The 17384-nt window shown below is 36.7% G+C and overlaps 1 protein-coding gene across 1 annotated transcript in view; it reads right to left on the bottom strand.

Annotated features, from left to right (window-relative positions):
- MYO3B (myosin IIIB) overlaps positions 1-17384 on the bottom strand; it is a 193080-nt gene that overhangs the window by 148414 nt on the left and 27282 nt on the right. Inside the window, exons 3-7 of the mRNA XM_054173114.1 lie at positions 16520-16703; positions 15081-15215; positions 12911-13015; positions 12549-12648; positions 8866-8942 (exon numbers count right to left, since the gene is read on the bottom strand). Coding sequence (XP_054029089.1) covers positions 8866-8942; positions 12549-12648; positions 12911-13015; positions 15081-15215; positions 16520-16703 — 601 coding nt within the window. The remainder of the gene's footprint in view (positions 1-8865; positions 8943-12548; positions 12649-12910; positions 13016-15080; positions 15216-16519; positions 16704-17384) is intronic.

Below are 17384 nucleotides of genomic sequence, written 5' to 3' on the forward strand. Positions count from 1 at the left end.
ACCTGTCTACAGCCTCCCTTCAGGCAGTTGCAGAGAGCAATAAAAAGAGAGAATGAGAATTAACCAGGTTGGAAAAGACCTTTGAGATCATCAAGAGAAAGGCATACATAATGCATCTTCATTTACTACTCCACAGCTCCAGTAAATATGGTACAAGGCAGTAAAATGACACAATGGGAAAATACTGACATTCTAACTAAGGAAAATTAAACACTATTAGATTCTCCTCTATTCTAATATCAGAGCCTGCAGTGCTTCTTTCAGAACAATATTCCCCTTAATCTGCATTTTCTTGGTTTACAAAAAAAAATATCAGCCAGTACCTTTTAGACAGTTAATTTAACTATAATGAGATCAGCCTCACAGAAAACACACAAAATTAATTGCTCTTCTGGCATAGAATATGCAACATACATAGGAATTGAATGATCATTTTTATTTGAAAAAAAAAAATTCAAATTCTGTGGATGTTATTGTTAGAATCTTACCCATTTATGCACCACTTGAGAAACACAAATGACTTATTTTTCCTTAATGAAAGGTGCCTATTGGCAGTTTATATGCTGGCTAGCAGACAACATGCTACCTTGAAATCTAAGGAAGAAAGAGTTCTCCTAGTCCTAGCTCACAAAATGAGTTCTTGGGAATGCCCCAATCCTGTTTTGCCTTGAAAACTATTGCAACTACCTGCAAAAAATCTCTAAAAGCCAAACACAAAGAGGCTTTTTTTTCTTTCTTTTTTTTTTTTTAAAACATCTGTCCTTTTCAGTTGGAGCTCTGGAACTAAGAGTGCTTATCAGCACTCCTGATGCCTGCCTGCTAAGTGGGGCATGAAGACAGAGCCCAGAAGAAAATGCTACTTGTTTCTATACCTGTACCTATTTTATATCGAGCAAAATCCTTCCCTGCTTGTACAAGCAAATAGAAAGAGGTAGTTTGCTTTGCTGCAAACACCATGCTCGTGCCCAGTCTTCAAGAGGTGATGTAGCTAATCTTGAGATTTGCCACTAAACACCATGGGAACAAGCACCAAGTCTTAGGCATGGGCTGGTTACCCGCACACTGTGTCCCAGGTTGCTAAGGAGACAGGCTACCACCTTCTACACTCATTGTGATCTCATGCCCAGCCATACTTCTGCAGGATGAAAAGCACCTAAACACCACACAGAGAAACAGACAACATGACAGCAGTTGTCAACACTAATTGTGCTGAGGGTCACACTGGGACAGAGCGAGGTGGGGGGGAATTCACTGGTGTAACAAAGCACATAAACAAATCTGGGACACTAAGTAGAAGGAATCTAGAGTAGTCAGTGTTTAGGCATTCTTTGTGATTCATCACTTCTACCCAAACCCAAAACTTCACAGAGATAAGCATGATGATTCACACCCTGACAATAAGACTTCACATTCAAGGATATAACTCCACTTGTTCTATAATCAATGAAAAGATTTCTTTGAACTTCAGCAATCCCTTAAGTAGATCACAGGGAGATTTAAAAGAAGGAAAATGGGTAATACAAAGAACTAGCTGTTACTTGTACAGTGGTCATACTGATTTGTGGGCAGAGAAACAGCTGTATGCATATTTAGCTGAAGCAAAATCTATCAAATCCTTCTAAGTTTGCCCCAAATTACTAGACGTGGCCTTGCTTTCATTTCTCCTTAGTACACACTGTGCACATACAAAGTATAGCTGCAAGCACACACAATACCAAAAATAGCAGCGCAGATCTGCTACCTGGAGATGACTGCTACCCAATTAGTGCTGGTGACCTGCCTGAAGAAAGAAGTCTGGAGTTAAAAAGGTTGATACTGAAGAAAGGCAGTGCTGTACTTAGCTGACGTAGCTAACTAAGCAGCTTATGAGGTGTGTGAGCACAATGCTGAAAAGCACTGCGTACGTAAAATGAATGTGGCACAAAAAATGTGTTACCCTTGCTGCAAGGAGAACAGAACAGCCAGCTATGTAAGCCAGATGAAATAAACCAACTGGACTTCTATGCTCCACCTGACACTATGTAACCTAATAATTTATCTACATAGAAAATACAATACTAAGTACAATTTCTACACACTGGGGGGGGAAAAAAGTCTTTCATGACAGCATGTAGCAGTACTGGGGATATTGAATAATCCAGGCCAATGTGATCCCTTATCTACCTCTATCCCTCCCTTGCTTCCTATTTTCCTCGCTTCCTTCCCTCAATCACAGTCATATCATTTTAAAAAGAGCAAATTTCTAATGGAAACTGATTCCATATTCCCTCATTTTCTTCTTTACATTTCAGTTCCTTATTTATCATCCTTCATTTTCTTCTTTGGATTTCAGTTCCTTATTTATTATCACGATAGAAATTGTCTCATCACATACCAAAAAACTATTATGTTGTTAGAAATGTTACCAAAACAAACAAACAAAATAGTAATCTAAGTAATTCTTAGGAGTAATTCTAACAATTCATGTTGATTCATTGAAAATAAATTGTATGACAAGTAATCAATTTTTAACTCACGCAAATGAAATATTCCTGAGACCATTACATTGCACTTGGCAGCAAGCTACACTTGCAAGGAAACATAATACTTACTAGATCAAATGATACTGTGAGGAAAACCAGATAAGTTCCTGAGCAAACAAATCTGTGTTGCTTGTTACCACAAGACCATCACAACTTCAACACTAATAACAGTGTCATTTTGTTACTGACCCACAGATCTATTCCTGAGCAGTAAGGACATACACTACACATCTCAGATTTGTAAATGGCATTTTACAATGAAATGGAGAATTCAGGCAGCTCCAGCCCCATAAGCAAACACATTTCATGTAGGGAAATGTGCAAGGCAGTGTGGTACTGGAATTATTTTCTCTATTGTTTTTGGTTTTGTTTTTAAAAATCTTTAAACACTCTACATGAAACTTTTATAACCTCTCCACAGCTGCTGTTTAGAACAAAACAAGCATCTGCATGCCTCCACATCTCTTCACAAGATTATGGTCATGTTATCAAGGTTATTGGCAAAGGTTCCCTGAGGTTCCCTCCAGCTGCCACATCCTTTTCAATCCACTCTTGCCAGGCAGCCTGTGAGGAGGGTCGGCTCCCCTAAAGGCATCTGCCAGACTCTGCTTTGCAACTAGAGCTTGCTGGTGCTGTCCTGTTGTGCTCTCTGCCTCTCTTACGGGCCACCTCCTTTACAGGCACCTCTTTATTCCAATTCATCTTTTTTGAACTCCACTGCTTTCCTTCTGGACCTTAAGCAACTTGAATGTAGCTCCTTACTACTGCTGCTTGCTAAAGCTTGGGTTTGAGAACCACAGAAAATCTTATAAGAAAGCTGGGAGAAAAAAACCAACAGGGCAGAAACTACTGTTTCTCATGCTTATTTATTAAATTCCTAAAGATGTGTGTTTCCAAAAGGATAACTTCATTTAAATCAGGCCAGCCAGCTCTCAGAAGGTGGCATCTCAGAGAGACAGGCATTTTAGTCTTATGCGGCCATTTAGAGACCTGATTCTATCCCTCATTCTGCTAACAACCTGCTCCAAGTCCTTAAGCAAGTCATTCCACTTCTATGTCCCTCAGTTCTCCCACACAAGTCTTGCCCTATTTATTTAGAGCAACAGCTCCTACTCTTCCCTGCTGTTGCCTCACCATACTTAGACCGAAGTAGTTCCCTTCTGGCCTGCCCATTTCTATTTACTGCATAGACCACAGAAACAAACACAACCCCAGCACTGCATTTCAAGAAGACAGCTGAAAATAATGTCTAACACATTGGAGTGTGTTAGTAGTTTAACCTCCTGAAAGCAGGGATGCAATTTCAATGTCAACTAGGCAATTCTTTTACACTCTAGGCTTAATGTACTATCACAAATATAGTAAAGTTAAACAACAAGTAATTGTTCCAATCACAGTGTAACAAGAGCCCATGTTATGAATGAGATAATGCTGTCATTCTTTATCTTTACTAGATCTCACACTTATTATTTTTACCTACTAAATGTGAGATTTTCAAGTGTTTCACCATTAATTAATCATGATGCCAGGCAAATACAAGTTCTGTAAAAGCAGTAGCAGCATCAATTTTCCCTATTCCCATTTCAGAAGTTTCTTCCTAAGAACAATCAGTAATTTTTTGTAAATTATGTTTTCAATCTTATCTTATTTACTGTAAATCATTAGGAAAAAACCCAAACAAGCAAAAGAACAACACAACCAAACACTGTAATAAGAGCTAATTCAATGATCTGTCTTATCATTTAGCTGTAAGAAGAGTTATTACACCTTCATGGAAGATCTTATGCAGAAATATTTTCAAAATTTTCTGTTTTAGAGCGGGTAGTAGTTCCCTATGCTTATCATAAAATATGCACACCATTTCACTGGAAAACTGTTTTCAAATGGTGTGGAAGCAGAAAGAGAAGTGTATATATGTTCTTGAAATCTATATCCTGTTTTACTAAGTGGTGGATTCCTACAGTTCATTATAAATCATATTTACAAGATCCCATGCTTAGTTGGAATTCCAAAGTGTAGTGAATATATGCATACCAAAGAGCTAATTTTATCTAGTAAGGAATTAAAGCGAAGAGATCTAGAGCTATTAACAGGGTGCCGACCCTGAGTCCTGTGATGCTAGCAAATAAGCTTGGCTGAAGTGTGACAAAATGATAATACATTCAATAGTTTCAGGGAAATGTACCACTGTACTTGTTTAGAGATAATTAAAAACATAAGCCCAGGTTAGTGATGGAGTTCTCTTTTCTGGTAATTTTTCTGGTATTGTTTCTGCTGTTCTTCCAATGCAGTATTTAACTATATGCAAAATGTATTTACTGTTCAATGGACTATTGGGTAAATTTTTAATTTCTCCAACAATAGGTAAATAAGAGAAATCAGACCTAATCTACCAAAAGGAAGATTTTTTTATTTATTTTTTTTGGGGGGGGGGACACCAAATTCAAAGGCTGAATACAGCTCTTATGAATATTGACTTCAGTGGAATAACTGCTGTGAGTCTTTGCCAAATTATATTTTCCCTTTATGTAGTTTTCAAATAGATTAATGAAAACAACTTTATGGATTCATTTTTTTACCAGTGTGGTTGATTTTTCGTCAGATCAATCAGAGACACAACTTTGTATCAGAACAATGCAAATATTATTCATTGTTTCAAGGTTAGATTTATTGCATACATATATGAGTAGATTTAAAGTTTAAAAAAATACTAATGAACACTGGAAAAAGAGAATTTAAACTAGGCACCTATTGTTCTAACACTTCTGATATTTATTCTGATGGAAGGAAGAAAGGCAATCTGCTGTCTCTTGAGGCAGTCTTGCTGATAATTACCTTATGTTGGCAAAATGGTAACAAATATCCAAAATACAGAGTTGACGCAGCTTAAAATAATACTGTGACATCTGAAATCAACAGGAAAATGGAACCAGGACTTTACCTCTGGTCAACTTACTATTACAGAATTCATATACCTTTGCTAATGTTTCAGCCTTTCCAAGTGTCATGTATCACATTTCCAAACAAAATTCTTCAAAGGATCATCTATGTTTTATTTATGTTCCTTTTAAAATATAAATACAAATGCTTCATTGTCATTTTTCAGTAGTTACCAGTAAAATATAAAAGTATACTCCTTGTGATCTTAAATCACCTTCAGCATCTTTCCAGTTCTTCCTGGCTTCAGATATCTTTTTCTATTTCTGTTCTTAAAATTAGATTATTATGTTTGTGAAAATGGAAAACTGCAATTCTGTTTGATCTAGATCTTGTTCAGTTCTGCAATGAAGGTTGAAAACAAAACATACTAAGTTGTATGTTAAGAGACATAAAGGCAGTTCAGTTGAAAAGTTTCAAATCTGGTTTTTCCTGCTAGCATTCAACACAATTTAAGTGTAATGGGAGTCTTCCTGTGATTTAAGTGTTTGGCAATAAGTACCTTTAAAAATCTGCCATACTTAACCTATCCTGCCTTCTTTTCTTGGCATGCCTGTATTTAGTGTTTCAGTTTCTGCATGTCTATGTAAGTGTGAGACAACCCTAATTAGGTTAAACAGCAATGACTGATTTTCAGTGAGTCTCCTTTAAAGCTGCTCCCAAACTGACTCATCCTTGCCAAGTTTCTCTGTTGCTTCCCCTGTATTTTCCTTTTTCAGCAAAATTTTTGTTAATCAAATGTTCTGCTCTAAACAAATGCTCAAGGACAAATCTTGATTTGTCCTGCTGGTGCTAAACATGCCTCTCAGTCATCATCAGAAGAAAAGAGCCCTCTAAGATGTTTGAGTCACTCAAACTGTTAAGCAGCTGCTTTTTGTATTGCCAGCAAGAATACTGAACAGAACACCTTGCAATACCCTCAGTGACTGTTATTTGTCTATGACCTTTTACTATTGCAAATACCATGCCCTTTGATATATTTTGCAAGCTTCCTCTTAAAACATGATGGTTTTCCTCATTATACAGACTGTTTCTGATTCAGGCTGATCTAGTGTTTCTCAGTACCTGCCTGGATTAGTTCCTGTGTGATCTGGTATAGATGATCCTGCTTTGGCAGGGGGGGTTGGACTAGATGATCTCTCAAAGTCCCTTCCAGCCCCTAACATTCTGTGATTTCCAACATATTGGTCTCCTGCCTATATCCAGTTATTCCCATCTGCCATCTTGACTAATCTTGCATCATTTTTCTCTGGGTTTTATTTTCCTGGGGTTTACTCTGGAAAACATTCCCTGTCAGGTTCACTGCACATTTCTGAAACACTCCTGTAGTCTCTTACTCCGAGGAAGAGCTTTTTCACCCCTCCTCCCCTTTCAGACTAAATCCATCTTTCTCCCAGTTTAGATCCTGTGCCTGCCTTATACATTGACTAAGGCTTGTATGTTTCACAGACAGTGAAAGTCCCATTACAAAAAAATTAATTCTGTCTTCATGCTTTCTATTTCACTGATTATTAACACTTCCTTCCTGCCCAATTACTTTATAGTACTTCAGGGACTGATATATATTATGTAGTATGTCAAAACTTCTAGGCAGCAAGATTTTTGCAACTCTTAAGTGCTTTTCTAGCTTTAGCTTATCTCACCACAGTCTCTAGAAAATACTGTTCTTAAGAAGCTGTTATCCAAGAAGAGTTTTCAGCTCATTGCAGTCCTAACATTTCATCTTTCACATAAATATTTGGCTGCACATTTTAAAAATACCAAAGACCTCCCCAGCAGTAAGGTAAACTGCATCTTGCACATCATTCATATGAACACAAAGAAAGCAACCATAGTAACCTGAGCACAAGTATTAATGCAACTTGTCATTTAAAAGCCATTTTAACAACAGCACAACTGATATCTGAGCATCTTATAGCTGTTTTGCAGACTGCTACATCTATGAAGCCTGATCAGCATGGTTTGCAAAGGCATGCAAATATGAATCAAGTTACTCTGTGTACGGCACTGGGCTGGTTCTTTCGACAAATCTTTTCAAAATAGGAGGCATTCAAAGCTACTTCTGGTCCTATTTTGATGTGCTGTGCACCTTGGTTACACACATTTTCAGATGAAAATTTATGCTTATTTGACTTTTTATCTCAAGAATTATTATTTTCAAGCAGGATGGGAAAACGTATGTGGCATGATTACTGCCTTTGATGGTCATTATTCAAGCTAAACAGTACTGTAAAATAACTTCTAATAATCCAGGATCAGTAATATATTTCAGAATATGGCCAGTATTGACTGGAGGATTATTTTATAAAGGTTTCAGAATGTCTCCAACCAAGGTGATTCCATAAACAGTGCTTGCACAGTGGTTTCTAAGGTATCTTGTGTCTCTTTTGTGACGTAAGCTGGTTGTTATGGAGATGGTACAATATCAACCATTCTTTGTGAGACTGTGCAAGATCAATTTTGGATCTGTTACAGCAGCTTCTTTTCTCTGCTCAGCTATAATCACTCTTCCTTAGAAAATGAAACAGATGTATACAAAGTATAAAATGTTTTAAAATGAATGTTTGCACAATGCTTACAATGTTTGACATACAGAAATAGATGTGTGCTTTCATATGTAATGCATGTGCTCTCATTTATAACACATGCAAATTCCCCAAAATTCAAATAAGTCTAGTAGTCTTTAACAGAAATAGGGCTACTACTGTTTATGAAGGTTTAACAACTTAAAAATAAATAGTTCATTCTTTTTCCATTCCCTATTTTTTAATTTGATAGCCTATACCTTGCAAAAAGATTTTTTTCTTTCTTAAAATGGGGAGGGCAAAGGATAACATCTTTCATAACAAATTTAGGGAAAGTATATAGGGCACTTCTGTTCAACTATGTGTCAAAGCTTTCTAGAGCTTTGTAAAACAGGAAGAGTTACGTCTAGGCAGTAGTATGTAAAAATATGGTCTATGATATTTGGGTAGGCTGCCTGTAGATCATTTTTCTCCATTTTTAGTCTATGCTGGTCCCTGTGTCTAAGTGCATAGGTTCTCAGCCAATGATTAAGGTTAAAGGACACACAATTGAGTCCGGGTTTTGCAGAGTCCTATAGCAAGACAGGAACACCAGAATTCCTCCTTCTCCCAGTCTGTATTTAGAAGCACAGTTAAGCACACCAAAACAGATTGTTGGCTGGAAAGTAAAAAAATTTTCAAGGAGACCCTCAGTAATTTGCAGGTTAACTGTATTTTTTGGGAAACATTACTGAGAAGAAAATAACAAAGCTCATTAGAAATCCATTTTGTATATTCTAATAGTACATTCATCGTACTGAACAGAGGGCTATGTGGTACTCACAAGAAAGTGTGCATTGCAATGAATGGAGACAACTTTGCCAATAGGAGTCTTTGCCTACCTCAGGTGCCATCCAAAACGGGGTTCCCACTGAAGTGTTTCTGCGCAGCCGTGTGCTGGTGAGCTGGGCTGAAACACCTGCAAGAAAACACATCAAAACCTTGCTTCAAGTTTCTGTAATTTCAGTCAATTTATTTCAAGTATCTAGAAAACAAACCCCAAGCCTGGGAGTACAGCTGCAGAGTGCCTTGCCAAAGTAGGTGCACCATTTGAACTGAATTCTTTGATTAATTTCAGCTTGCTGGTTTCATTCAGAATTACTCAGAGATTTTTTTCTGAATGACTCAGTCCAAAGCACTTTGATTCAAACTCAAAAATTCAATTGGCACCTGAATATCACAGACTTTTTTATGCTGTTTCTATGAGTATAAACAAGAACAATTAAAATTACAATTTGACTTTAAACCTTCTGTTTCAGAAATTTATTCCCTCAACACTGCTGGCAGGAAAATTGTTTCACTAGAGTATCTGGAGAGGCTTCCCCACTTGCTTCAATCTTTTCCTAATGAGAAAAGTACAGAAGCCCAAGCTCACACCAAAGATTGTACTTAAGGAGTTAAGCACATGCTTAAAGACTGTGCTTCAGTGCTTTGCCGACTGGAGCTGGACTGCAGAAACACAGATGAAAAAAACCCCAAACCAGAGTGAAATAAAAAAAACATTTGCAACTCAGAACAAACATTAACAGCAAATCATCTTCTGTGTCTTGGTCAGCATACAATTGAGAGTTCAGAAGCATTCCAATAAATTGTCATAAACCCAGCATCAATTAAAAACATATTTCACCTTAAGATTACTTAAAAACACAGCAGCCTGATGCCTGCTCCATTACCCAGAGACAAAAATCAGACAAAACCACATCCAATACAGATTGCTTGATGCCAAAGTAAGAAAGTGATACTCAGAAATTAAATAATTTGATTGCCGGCTCCAACACTTCAATTCTGTATTTCTTTTTCAGTGTTATTGCAAGTCTTCAGTTATTTCCTGAGTACTGCTGTGAAACAGTTAATGCCTATGACCTACAGCAATCCTCTGTACATTTAACTTTGCTCTCTTTACAGCTAGGTTAATTTGCAGCTGCTGCCCAGGACACTCCAAAACAGCGCAGAATACCAAACTGCTGAGAGATAGAGTGCAGGATAGAGTGAGTGAGCATGAGCATAAATGAATGGTAAGCTGCAGACATTTTGGGTTGACTTACACTGTGAACAGCATTATTTCAAATATATCATGCTGTGTAGAGCAGTAAAGGCAAGAAATGTGTGACAAAGAAAGAGCAAGCTGCAAAGTCATGCAGTAAAGGGGGAAAAAAAAAAACCTAATCAAGACTATCTGTGTAATCCTCTCTGTGACCTAATATCCACATACACAGCCTTGAATATGAAGTAACTTTCTCCCCTCCCCCTGCCAAGATTCTGTCTCATTCTGTGGACAGGATGGTAGCATTCACTCAATAGGTAGTCATTGATATTTTTTATCCCTATTGATTTGTGTTTTAGTTACTCATTTAGGGTATCCAATCCTATATTAAATTTAAAATTCTTTTCCTTTTAACATGTTTTCTTCTCTCCTGATCAAACAATAAATCTCCTTAACATTCCTGCAAAATGGAAGAGGATTATTAGTTCCAGGGATTACTTAAAAATATGCAAAGCATCCACTGGTTTTGGGTAGTTGATCTGAGATCTTTCCATTTTCAGGCACTCCATATGCCTCAAAAAGACCTGTAATAGATCTCAGCTGCAGTTCAAGAACACTAAGCTCTCCTGCAAAGGAGGACAAGATGTTTCAAACTGGCTACCAGGAAAATGAGGAACAAAACGGTCACTTCTACAAAGTTTGATGCAAGTGACCTGCCAACATGACACAGAAACACTGTCAGAGGCAAGAACAGGCTCCAATTTTATGCCACTCAACTGTCTGAACTGCAAGTCCCTTCTCTTCCTGAACAACATGCATTTTTCATTATATAGTTTCTACTTTCTGTAACAAGTTAGACATTTCTATAAACAGTATCACCTGTGAGTCAGTCCCAATTTGTTCCCAGAGACCCTTTTGTGACTATGGCAGTGGGCGAGATGAGCAACTTAATGAAGCTTGGTACTTGATGCTTCCCATCTGAAGCCCACAGATAGGTGGGCATTACTTGGCTTTCTCTTGCTATTGTTAGGAAAGACTCAAGATTTCAGTCATGTCTTTTCCTGAGGTAGTCATATTTGTCATAATTTTCTACAGTTACTGTTGTAACTTCAAAAGTAGAAAATACAAAACAAGAAATTAAAACCAAAATTCAAGATCAGAGACACCCATAGGACAACAGAAAGGGTGAGATTCTCAGTTTCCTTGAATGTGCCACTTGCAGTTGCAGCACACTGATCTGCCTTTGGAAGCCAAAGCTCCAAGCTGAGCTTCTGCTGCATCTAAGGCCTTTGATATACCTGATGAAAACCTTTTGCTCTAGGGAGAAAAGCCAACTCTTCCCAGATTGGAAGTTACCAACTAAGATCATAGTGCCAAAATTCTCCCAAATAAGAAGGGGTTCTTACCCTTGTACTAGGTCAGAGACTTCAAGTTTTGCTTAAGGCTACATGTTTCTCCCAGCACTATTTTAATTGTTGCCTTTACCATTCAACATAATGAATTTCTGTCCCTAGAGGACACTAAAGAGTCTCCTGTTTCCCAACTCACTTTATCATCTTCAATAGATTTTTACATTAACTTTGTAACACCATGACAATACCAATATTAAATTTCATTTCCACTGCATGCATTTAATAAATTTGGATATTTTGAAAAAAATATTACTATTTGCAGAATTTTTTAGCATGCCATTTTACACTAATCTCATTTTGTGCTCTTTTTCTTTACCTTCATGCACCGCTAAACAAACATCTGTTATTCATACAACAGTATTCTGAATGATGATTACCAATTACCTTCTGTATTATATGGTTTTATTAATAAATTCTATAATAATCTGTTTCTGTATCTTTGATAAGATTTTCCATACTATTGCATACGTATCTGAGGGACTAAAGCATTTCCTTATTTTTTTAAGTTCATGTTTAAAGAAAAAGAGAGAAAAAAACCCTAATTGCTGAACTGAGTCAAATTCTACTGCCAAGTGCCTTTCTATCTATATATCTTTCTCCACCACACATTTCTTAAGATATTTCTAGACTGACAATGCTCAAACCTAATAGCAATAATCACAAATTAAATGGATGTTAGGTTCTGGACCCAAGGGACCGTTTTACCTTCTGCTCAGAGGCAAAAAGTATGCTTAAGGCTAGAAAAACCATTTCAGAGAGGAGAAGATTTCCTTTTCATATGCAAAATACAGAGTATCTAAATTTAAATTAGGAGGACAACTGCCCTGAAACTGACATTCCTTGTGAAATGCAAAAGAGCTTTGTAAATAAAATGGTACCTTCAGAACTATTTTTAATTACTAAATTATAATGCTTAAGCTTTTAAGTTAAAAGTCTATTACTGATTTTTGGTTAGAATTTTTATTCTTGCTGTATCAAGACTCTTTTCCACTATTCCTTCTTAATATAATTCTGAATACCCTTATGAAAAAGTCTCTCACTATGGCATTCTGCCTTCCCAGGGGAAAGTAAACAGATGCCTTTGGCTAAACTGCATGTATCAGGAAAATAAATGGGAAGTGGTCATTACCAAAGTCAACGAGCTTGACTCCACCTTCTGTTGTCAGGAGAATGTTGTTCCCTTTCACATCTCGATGAATGATCCGGTTATTGTGTAAATGTTGAAGGCCCTATATACCAGCAGTAACAAAAATAAGTTTACTTCCTTATTTAAAAACAATTACCCTACTATTAGGGAATGTAATGAAGACAATCTGCACATACTCTACAGAAACATCTGTCTACCAGATTACATGCCTGATACAACCCCTGCTGCTATAATAGCCCACATAATTTTGTCAATATTACCATACTTTATAAATGGAGAATGTATGTATGAGATGAGTAAACTGCACCCTCTGCTGTCATAACAAGCCCAGTGAACATCCTTACCAAGAGAGCACCATATAAGATGTATGAAATTATAGCTTCATCCAACCGTTGGCCACACTTCAGCAGGCCTTTGACAAGCTCTGTGACAGAACCTCCATTGCACAGCTGTGAGTTGTTAGGTGGGGGTTAAAAAAACAAGACAATATCCTCAGTTAATATACTTATTTAGGCTGTAAACACCTACTATGCAAAACAGCACTATAACGCAAGTCTGGGACCAGCTAGATTTTTACCTTGCAGTTATTTACATTGTTACCCAACCTTAGAACATATTTTATTAGCAATGTTAATAATATATCACAGCAGCTTGGGTAGGGGGAGGAAAGTAAAAACCGAAGATTATAAAGTGTAATTTATAAAATATAACTAAAAAAAAAAATTATCAGGAGTCTATTTTGTTGTTAAAAGAGGAATTATATATAAAATTTACATTATTTGAGTTTTTCACAAAAATATGTGCACTGCCTTTTTGAAAAGCTGCAAAGAAAAGGCCAGACAGAAAAGATTGATGCTCTTGATAACTGGAAGGCAACAAATTACAGTCATTTTAAACTTTCACTCCATCGATGCTCCTGCTGGCAGGCGATATAAAGCAGACAGAAGCCATATCTCTATACTGAGATTTGATGGCATGTGCTCCAAACAACTGAGATGAAACATTCTGATCCAGAAAATCATCTTCCTGCAAGCATTTCCCACTAATGGGCTGCCATACATCAAAAGAAGAGGAGAGAAAGTAAAATAAGGATATTTTGAAATACATTTTTAACTCACACCATTAGTTTACTGTCCACGCCCTCTTAAGCAGCTATTCGCCTCTTTCCTTTCTCTTCTTTTTCTTCCTTTAATATTCATAATTGTTCAGTAAAAAAAAATAAAATAGGGGAGGATTGATTGCCTTTCTTTCATTGAATTCTCTCCTCTATATCTTGTTTTGAGGCCAGTGTCCTTAACAACGTTTCAGCCACACAGACATCACAGGCAGTTCAACACAAGTTCATCTCACATTATCAGTATGAAATTTAAAATACAACAGCATAGATCAAGAGAATGGTAGAAAAAGTTCTACAAACATAAGTTTTGCATCTCTCAAATGTATATTGGTTCAATCACTAATTTTTACAATATGCCAATCTTTTCCTTTATGTATTACTTACTCCCCCTTGCATCAGATAATTTCACTAGACTCCAAGTTATAGTTCACAGAAGGGATGAGATCACATGATAAACAAGCCACACTTTATATAAATAGCAACATGGTCTAGTAGGAGCTGTCCCTACCCATGGCAGGATGGTTAGAAATAAATGATCTTGAAGGTCCCTTCCAACTCCAACCATACTACAATTCCATGAATCTATAAGTAAGTTCCTGAAGAAACATTTCATTATCTGAAACATTGGCGAGTTCTGCAGGAATCTGTGCTTTCAATTCATTAGAAGAGAATTTTATATTTAGCTCACTATCAGTAATTAAATGTATTTACAGGAGAGCATCATCTAAGGAAAGAAAATGCATGATTCACCATTTGCTGACAAGCCATTAAGTAAAAGCTTTTTGTTTCTTGCTTTCATTGCACTAAATGTGTTATTGAGACAGGCTCTACTAAACTTCTCTCTAGCCCACAACTGTAACAACAAGTATGTCCTCACTTCAAAACTATCCAAGCCTGCTGTGACTGAAAAATGATACAGGCTGACAGCTGTTTGGTAGCATATGTTAAATGAAGGACTGACTCTGAAAATAAATATATCCCACAAACACTCCTGCAGCTGTCAGTCACACTGTTCTTGACAGTCAACAAAGATCTGGGACAAAATGAAGTTGTAAACTCATGACCAATTCACACCTAATAGTAATACTTTAAAAAGGGCACTGATGCACATTTAGGTGGGAAAGCAGGGAAGCCTGCTTTATAGCTGGCTCTGTTACACCAATCCTAAAATTGCATAAACATAAAAATAACAACTTGAATAGAAATAAAATGCAAGGGCATTCCCTGAGTTTGGATTTTATCTTCAACAGTAGGATACTACACATCATCTATCACCAATCCTTTGATTAATGACCCCAGTCAGAAAATCACGAAAGCCTGTGATTCTTCAAACAATACAAAACAGAAACCAAACAACATTTGCTAGTTAAGATGTAATATAATCAAAATGGTTTTACCTCAAGTACTAGCCAGAGCTGTCCTCCCACATATTGATCTGCTTTGTAAAACATCCCATAAAATCTAACAACATTAGGATGATTGGGAAGAAACTGCAAAATATTGTATTCTGCTTCAATTTCTTCATCTACATCCTAAATAAAAAAAAACCACAAACATACAGTACATATAAACACAGTAAGTTTGTACAAATCAAGAATAAAGTCTCACAGATAAAAAGAAACCAGAAAAATAAAAACCATACTTAACTTCACTCAGTTGCCTAAATAAGAAACTTACACATGCACGCAGAAATTGTATGGGTGGCATTTAAACCTGTTTTTAAACACGGGTGTTTTTAACGTGTAAGATAAATGTAAATGCATGAACCTCTGATTCGTTCTTTTTTCCTATGGTCATCGGATGGGAACAAACAGAAAACAGTATCAGAAAAACCACAAATGGGACATCAGTAAAAACAAAGACATTCTTATGAGGAAATAATTAAAGAGAGACAAAACAAAATGAATGAAAAAAGCGTATCTGTTCATGAAAGAATTCCGTGACAACTACAAAATACTGTTTAATATCAGCACAGCAGCCACAGCTCAGAACAGCCCTAAAGCACTACTTCCTTGTTTCTGCATTTAAAAAAGGTAAGCTCTTACATGTACTTTCCTTTTTTAAAACATTTTTCTAAAAAGGGATATCATCTTATTCATTATCTTCTTCAGGTTTAAACCAGAGAAAACCAAAATGAGTTTCATAGTGGTTGATGACAGAAAGGCAACATTTTTCAGCAAATATTTTGGTGCAGCTGCCATGATCAAATCTCCAACTTGATCTAACCTGAGCAGCTACCAATTAAATCATCCACTGAAAATCAGGGCTTTGGTTCTCAGGGGAAGCTAAGCATTTAATACCCACTAAAATTGGAGCTGGCAGAAAACTACCTTTGAGAATTTGAGCTGTGCTCTTCTGTTTTTATCTTAACTGCTGCCTCACAATATTATCCACTTATAAAAGACAACTATAAAATATGCTAGAGTTCACAGTACTTCTGTGATGGCAAAAGTAGTCGTTTCAGGTAGTACACAGAATAAAGTAAGAACATTAAGAGTATCTTATATTTTCCCTACTATAGCAGGCCCCTAAGAGGCATGCCCCTGTGCTTTGTATTTGCATGCTCCAAGCACAGATATCTACATTTGTACCAGAAGAATTATGTAGACTTAAAAAAAGAAACTAGGGAAATGCTGTCTTCAAATAGCACACAAGATGCTGAAGTTGTAAATTGAATCTTTCAGGTGCTGGTACCAAACTCCTTCTGGCAACGCACTGTTCAAAATCGTTTCCATCAGGACCCTTTCACCCCTTTCACATATAGGATTTACATTTCAACTCTGTTTGAGAATTCTTTTAATTTAACAATGAAGTTAGTTTAATGTTTTGTACTTACGCTGATAGGATCCAGAATCTTTACTGCTGCCAGACTCCCATCCTTCTTATTTGCAACCTTATAGACTTTACCGTAAGTGCCTTTTCCAATAGTCTCTATAATTTCCCAGGTATCTGAGGGGTCAGCTAATGATTCTAGTCCAATCATACTGGAATTATATTGAAATAATCCATACAATGGCTTCCTGGAAAACAAAACAGACACACATACAGTTGAAAACCCCAAGTAACTACCAAAGAAGGTGCCTCATGATGAAGAGATGAGAAACAAACAAACCAAAAGCCAACATTGTCCTAATTTGAGGAGAAATATAGCTAGAATCACAAATTAAAACCAAACAGAAAGATAAAATCTTTAAATGAAGGAATGGAAAGAAAATTTTAAGGACCACTTTGGATGTATTATTTGCTTCAAACATTGCCCCACATGCCACATCATTCTGAACACACTGACCCCTCCTTCTACTGTGCACTTTTTTAATGGACATTTTACACAACTGGTATAACATGAGTCATTAAATGAGGAACTGTTTTTTGTGCATTAAAAATTAATGTAATGCTTTTAACATATTTTTGTCTAATGCTCCCTTGATATTTGCCAGACAGGCATTCAGTAGGTATAACACTTCCACATGTTTAATATATCTACAATGGTGCTATGTATAACTAGTTTAATAAAAGTTAAGACTGGACTGGCTGGTACCATAAAATACAAACCAACATGATAATAAGAAACGGCTACACAACTGAGGTGACATTCATCACTGGAGATGTTTGTCAACAATTGCACTTGTCTCCATCTCTGTATTTCAGTAAAAGTGTGCTATGGTATGCCACACTATCTGACTGGACCTTCTCTTTCAGGA

The sequence above is a fragment of the Dryobates pubescens genome, chromosome 2, assembly GCF_014839835.1.
Source record: "Dryobates pubescens isolate bDryPub1 chromosome 2, bDryPub1.pri, whole genome shotgun sequence".
NCBI lineage: Eukaryota > Metazoa > Chordata > Aves > Piciformes > Picidae > Dryobates > Dryobates pubescens.